The sequence below is a fragment of the Vulpes vulpes genome, chromosome 7 (genome assembly GCF_048418805.1).
Source record: "Vulpes vulpes isolate BD-2025 chromosome 7, VulVul3, whole genome shotgun sequence".
NCBI classification, from domain to species: domain Eukaryota; kingdom Metazoa; phylum Chordata; class Mammalia; order Carnivora; family Canidae; genus Vulpes; species Vulpes vulpes.
The window spans coordinates 1,304,204-1,310,095 of NC_132786.1; the positions used below are offsets into that span (position 1 = coordinate 1,304,204).

Consider the following 5,892-nt stretch of genomic DNA (forward strand, 5'->3'; position numbering starts at 1 on the left):
TACCATCTGCAGGGAGGGGAAAGGCACCCAGACTTTCCCCATTAAACACATTGTCAGCTGTGGGATTTTCCTAGATCCCTTTAGTCAGCTTGAGGAAGTTCTTTCTACTCCTAGTCTGTTGATATTTGTTGTTTGGATTCTTTTTTTTTTTTTTTTTTACCCTGAAAAGTTATAAAATATATTGGATACTATCAAATGCTTTTTCTGAGTTTGTTGAGATGACCATGTGATTTTTGTTTTTTTTTATTCTATTGATATGATTTGTTGCATTATTTTGTGTTAGGGTGTTGGAACAACCTTGCATTCCTGATATAAATCCCACTTGGTTATAGTGAATTTTTTTTTTCAGAGAGAGAGAGAGAGAGAGCTCACACATGCACACACATACACACAAGTTGGGGGTGAAGCAGAGAGAGAGAAAGAGAGAGAATCTCAAGTAGGCTGTATGCTCAGCACGGAGCCATTGCAGGGCTCGATCTCACACCCTGAGATTGTGACCTGAACCAAAATCAGGAGTTGGATACATACCCGTCTGAGCCACCCAGGCGCCTCATGAATGTTGCTGGATTCAGTTTACTAGTATTTTGTTGAAGATTTTGTGTCAATAGTTGTAATATATTATAATATTGGATGTTGAGTTCACAAGTCAATCCTGGGGGCTTGGCAGATGGAGGGTGGCAGCCACAGGTCAGAGGTGAAGGGAGAGCCCCAAGAGGGAGAGCTGGAGCCCAGACCATGGAGGGTGGGGGTGTAAACTGGGGAGACTCTGGCTTTTCCCACAGCAAGATAGGGGCATCCAGGAGATGGAGTGGAGGCAGCCAAGAGGCCAGGAGGGACCCATGTGATAGTTGAGATAGCCATTGTGGAGAGATGTGGAAGGAACAGTTGGCAGGGCTGCATCCAGGAGAGCAAGCCAGGAATAGTTCCTTCTAGGAAGAAATAAGGAATCCAAGGAGCAAAGAAGCCCCATGTGCTCAGAACTCAATCATCAAAACACAAGGGGTCAAGCCCTACAGAGGACAGAGGAGAGGGCGAGGGGCAAAGGAAGAAAGTGCTTGTATCCTGTGCTTAAGATGGTGGGGGGGCAGGCCTGCTGCTCACAGAGGCAGGAAAGGGGTGAGTCATCAGAGGTTAGGCCCCAGGACAGGGGGTGGGGCAGGCAGGGGGGTGGTAGGGGAAGGGCAGACCTGCCAGCAGCAGGACAGGGAGCCTGAAACACCAAAGCTGCATGAGAAGGGGGTGTGTGAGGGGATTTCAGAAACAAAGGGGGGGGGCATTCAGTCCTTATCCACGTAGCCACCGTGTTCCTAGGTAGAGCATTTATTCCCACCATGTCCACACCATGCAGGTGTGTGTGACCACACAGCCATGTCCAGCTCGGGTCCCATAATCAGCCCCGAACTCTCCCTGCTCGTCTACACAGACTGGGATCTGTGGGCACAGGGTGAGTCCTTAAGCACGGCTTCACCGTCCCCTCAGGTCACTTGAAGGGAACAACAACAACAACAACAACAAAACCAGCACTGTGACGCATTTAAGTTTTGCATTTTCCAGGCTTTATTTTTCCCCTGCTTTTTAGAACCAGAAGCAGGGAACTTTGAGGAGCTACAAATCAAGTATTTACACCCAGTGCCTCTAACGTGTTTCATGATTTACAAAGTAACACAGCACAGAGACTGTGTCGAAAAAAATACATGTACAGTGAATAAATAAACTACAGATTTATGCGTCCACCAACACGTATAAAAGTGGCTCCCACACATATACATATACAGCTAGATAAGTGTGCACGATTTCTAGACTATAAATACACTATGTACTTAAATATTTCCTGTGAAGGGACAGAGGACAGCGCGCGTGCTCTCAGCTGTGCCCGGGGAAATACTGCCCGCAGTTGGGGTCGCCTCTGACCTCCACGGACCCCGGAATCCTCTCCCCGTTCCAGGGGTACACGCACCAGCAGAGCCCGCGCTGGCCGTCCATGGCCGTCTTGCACTGCAGATCAAGCGGACAGCGCGAGGTCAGGGGCGGCCCACGGGCGGGGAGGAGGTGGCGCCCGGTGACCGCAGCCAAGGGCACGGACGCCCCCCACCCAGTTCTCCTCCTAAGATAGGGACTGAGGCTGAGCACCCGGTTGTTAGGGAGGCTGTGCATGCGGTAGGTGGCCCGGTGAGCACAGCTGTCTGCCTCGTGACCCCGACGGCGGGGCAGCTGGGCCCTGAGGGACACGTCCTGAGTGTGGCTGTTGTCACCTCGGACGCCGTGCCCCCCCCCCCACCCCCGGGCAGGCTCCTCATCAGGAAAGCGCAGCCTCCTCCCAGAAGGGGGAGGTGACCCCCCATGATCCCCCCAGAGCCCAAGCTTCCCGGAGTCCTAAAGAGCTCCCCCAGATGAAGCCTCGCTTTGTTTCCCATCCCAGTGATCACCCAGGAGGCCAGAAACACTCTTTCCTGAAGGTGGTCGCTTCCCCTTGAGGGGAGGAAAGCAGGGGGCTGGCTCCATCTCCTGAGCGGAGCTCTCCCCTCCCTCTGGTGTCACAGCAGGGTCAGGTGCAGAGCACAGGGCCTGTCGCCCACCTGCCTGGGCTCACAGCACCAGCGACCGAGAGCCCCTGGCCGACTGCGGGGTCCCCCCACCCCCTGCCCCGGGCCCCGTAGGGGCTGAGTCTGACTCAGTACGGCTGGTTGGGGGGCCTTGCAGGGCGTATTTGGGACTGGATGCCCTGTCTGGGGAAAGGGCGGCTCTGCGGGGATGTGCCAGGCTGGCCGACCCGCGAGAGTGCCCTGAGCAAGGTGCATACCTGTCTGCTGTGATAGAACCCATTTTTGTTGCAGTTGGGCAGGTAGAAACTGTACAGCTGTCTGGACGCCTGCTCCTCGGCCAGCCGTGCCAGCACCTCGTGCAGCTCCCGCCGGCAGGGCTCCTGGAAGGGCATTAGGCCCACATCGCCGTGAGTGACACGGGGATGGGACTGACCCGAGGGGCTGAGCGTCCGGGGGCCGTCCAGGAGGACGGGGCGCAGCTGCGCATCCCCACCGGGCCTCCCTGGGCCCCTGCTCTGCGGGGACTCGCCCCCCCCCCCCCCCCCCCCCCCCGCCTGGAGAGAGGACACGGCCCCTCCCGCAGCAGAGGCTCCTAGGCCGTGAGCCTTTCCTCTGTGCTGTTATGTCAGAGCAGCCACGTGGAGTGAGGACACGGCCCCTCCGGGCTACCGCAGACAACGGGACCGTCTGCACCCGTCACCCTTGCAGACAAAACCTCGAAGCGCCTGGGAAGCGGGTCAGACCCAGCGCCCAGGCCTGTGGGCCCCATCTGGCTCTTTTTCTCACAGACCGGCCCGTGTCCCCAACTTTGATTCTTGGTCGCCCTCAAGCGGTAGAATGAAAAACAGCCGTCGGCTCAGCCCGGACCAGGGAGCTAGTGCTTGGTGGGGACAGTTTCGGGACGACAGAAGGGGCGATGCTTGCAGAGCTGATGCCTCTGATCACAATGTTTAAGGGGGGGGTGCGGGCGCCCTCGGGGAGGGAGCGTAAAGGCCCCACCTGAGCTTTAGGGCGACACACGGGCAAAGCTACACAGCGAGGGAGCTGGCTTTCCGCCCAGCAGGCCCCTGGTGGGAGAACAGCCACAGCTGCGGTGGGGAAGGTCTATCCTTCCCAGGCCCCCGGGACGCAGGGGGCCCACGGCTTCTGCGTGGCACCTGCCCCAGGGCTCACCTTCAACTTGTCGGAGTCGTCGGATCTCGCGGTCTTGTAATTGCGGACGGCGTTCCAGAGGATGGGCGTGTCCTCCTCCGACGGGACCATCAGGTGGAAGTTCTCCAGGAGCTGCTCCTGGGTGATCTCCGAGCTCTCCGAGGACTCCTTGGCATCTGAAACGTGCAGCGCCGCACACCCGTGAGCCCCCCACCGCCTCCCCCGAGCTTGGGCGCCTGCGCCCCTGGGAGCGCCTTCCTCTCCCGGCAGCCAGGCTGGGCTGGGAGGCTGCTCGAGCTGATCCTGAGCTCTACCCCCTTCCCGCGGAACAGGGCTTCTGACAGTTTCCGGGGAACGTGACGACCCAACAGCAATTGTGTAATTCAGGTATGTGGGGGGGGGGGCGTCTGGCAAGGGCGCCCCGAGTCTTTGCCTCTAAAGGTGTGGAAGAGTGAAGCCACATGGACGTTGGGATTCAGCGCGTGGACGGAGATAGAGAACTGGCTGTCCTGGGGGGCCCTGGGGATGCATCTCTGCTGGGGACCATCAGGATGAGCCCATTTCACTGACTCTGAAGGCAGAGAGCCTCCTGGGAAGGGCCATGCACCCGGGCCGATGCCCTAGCAGGGTTACGGAACCATGGGGCCCCTCCAGGAAGGACCCGGGACAGCCCAGCCACCGGCCCCACGGGGAGGGGTGTTTCCTCTGCTCCCCTCTGCAAGTCAGGAACGTCTGACAGTCCAGTCCTTGCGCGGGGGCGACACACACATCAAACACCTTCCTTCTATGGCAGTGAACGCAGGCTCCCAGCCTCCACTCCCGCCAGCTCTGGAGCAGCGGGCATCTCAGGCTGTCCCCACGGCCTGTGATAAAGGACGTCCCCGGGCCGGCTGGCAGGAGGGATCCCCGTCCTGGGCCACCCAGCGGCGGCCGCACCCTGTGGCCTCCCTCCCCGACCCTGGCACTGAGTCCTGGGAGCCCTCCCGCCTCTCCTGCCCTCTCCTGGGCACCTGCCGCTGGACCACACAGCGATGGGCCTCACTAGGTGCCGGAAGACCCTCTGCCTGCTGTGCTCTGGCCGTGGGTGGGTTTGCTCCACACCGGCCGTGGGCCTCGGCGGCACCCCCCGCCCCGCCCCGGTCGTCTGTCCTGGGGAGAGGACCCAGTGGGGCTGCGGTTCTACCTGCGGCGGCATCGGTGGGCACGCAGACGCCCTGGCCGCGGATGAGGGCGTGCAGGGGCCGCTCTTCCCCTGGTGCCGCTCGGCAGCTGAGTCCGGTGGCGCAGCGCGCAGTGGCCACTCCGCAGGGCGCGTCCTGTGGCAGGGCGCACATGGGGCAGCAGCCGCAGCCGGCGGGCAGAGCGGTCTCGGCGCAGGAGGCGGGCACCGGAGGGCAGAGCGCCAGCTTCTCGGGGGTGCAGGGCGCACAGTGCCACGGCTGCGGGGTGCCAGCGGTGGCGCCGAGCTGGACGGCCAGCAGGAGCAGAGGCGGCCAGGCGCGGGCAGCGGGGGCCGCAGGCATTGTCGCGCAGGTGTGGCGCTCGGAGGCCGGCTGGCGGGCGGTGGCTCGCAGGCAGGCGACGCTCAGTGCCCGAAGCCCGGTGCTCGCTGGGAGCCGCCGCGCCTTATAAAGGGTGCGGCCGGCCCTCCCCTTCCCCCGGAATGGGCGGTTAATGATTGCCCGCGCTGCGTGTTTGTGGCCACGTTCAAAATAAGTCTGGAAAAAAAAGTTTGTTTTGCTTGCGCGCCCAAGGCCCTGCGCAAATGGTGGGTGGAGGGAGGGCTCCTGGCCCAGGTGTCCGACTGTGTTTGTCCTGTTATGGTTTCCACCTGGAGCCAAAGTGCAATTCTTTTTTTTTTTTCTTTAAAGATTTTATTTATTTATTCATGAGAGACACAGAGGCAGAGACACAGGCAGAGGGGGAAGCAGGCTCCCTGCAGGGAGCCCGATGGGGGACTCGATCCTGGGACCCCAGGGTCATGCCCCGGGCTGAAGGCAGATGCTCCACCGCTAAGCCCCCCCGGGCTGCCCCAAAGTGCTGTTCTAACCAGGAACGCAGAGCCAGGCCTCGCCTGTTGTGTTCAAGGGGCATCCCCGGCCCACCGGTCGGCACCCCTCCTCGTCCTCCGCACACCCAGGGAGTGCGGGAGACATCAGCCGGGCAGGGCCGGGCCTCCTGCCAGCTTCAAATGGGG

At 60.6% G+C, this 5,892-nt stretch overlaps 1 protein-coding gene across 1 annotated transcript; it reads right to left on the reverse strand.

The window, feature by feature from the left end:
• Positions 1-1,533: 1,533 nt before the first annotated feature.
• IGFBP1 (insulin like growth factor binding protein 1) lies at positions 1,534-5,306 on the reverse strand. The gene is made up of 4 exons (XM_025988006.2): positions 4,879-5,306; positions 3,717-3,871; positions 2,801-2,923; positions 1,534-1,995 (listed from the first exon to the last, which is right to left on the reverse strand). The coding sequence occupies exons 1-4, from the start codon at positions 5,216-5,218 to the stop codon at positions 1,864-1,866; spliced, it is 750 nt and encodes a 249-aa protein (XP_025843791.1). The 5' UTR covers positions 5,219-5,306; the 3' UTR covers positions 1,534-1,863.
• Positions 5,307-5,892: the final 586 nt, after the last annotated feature.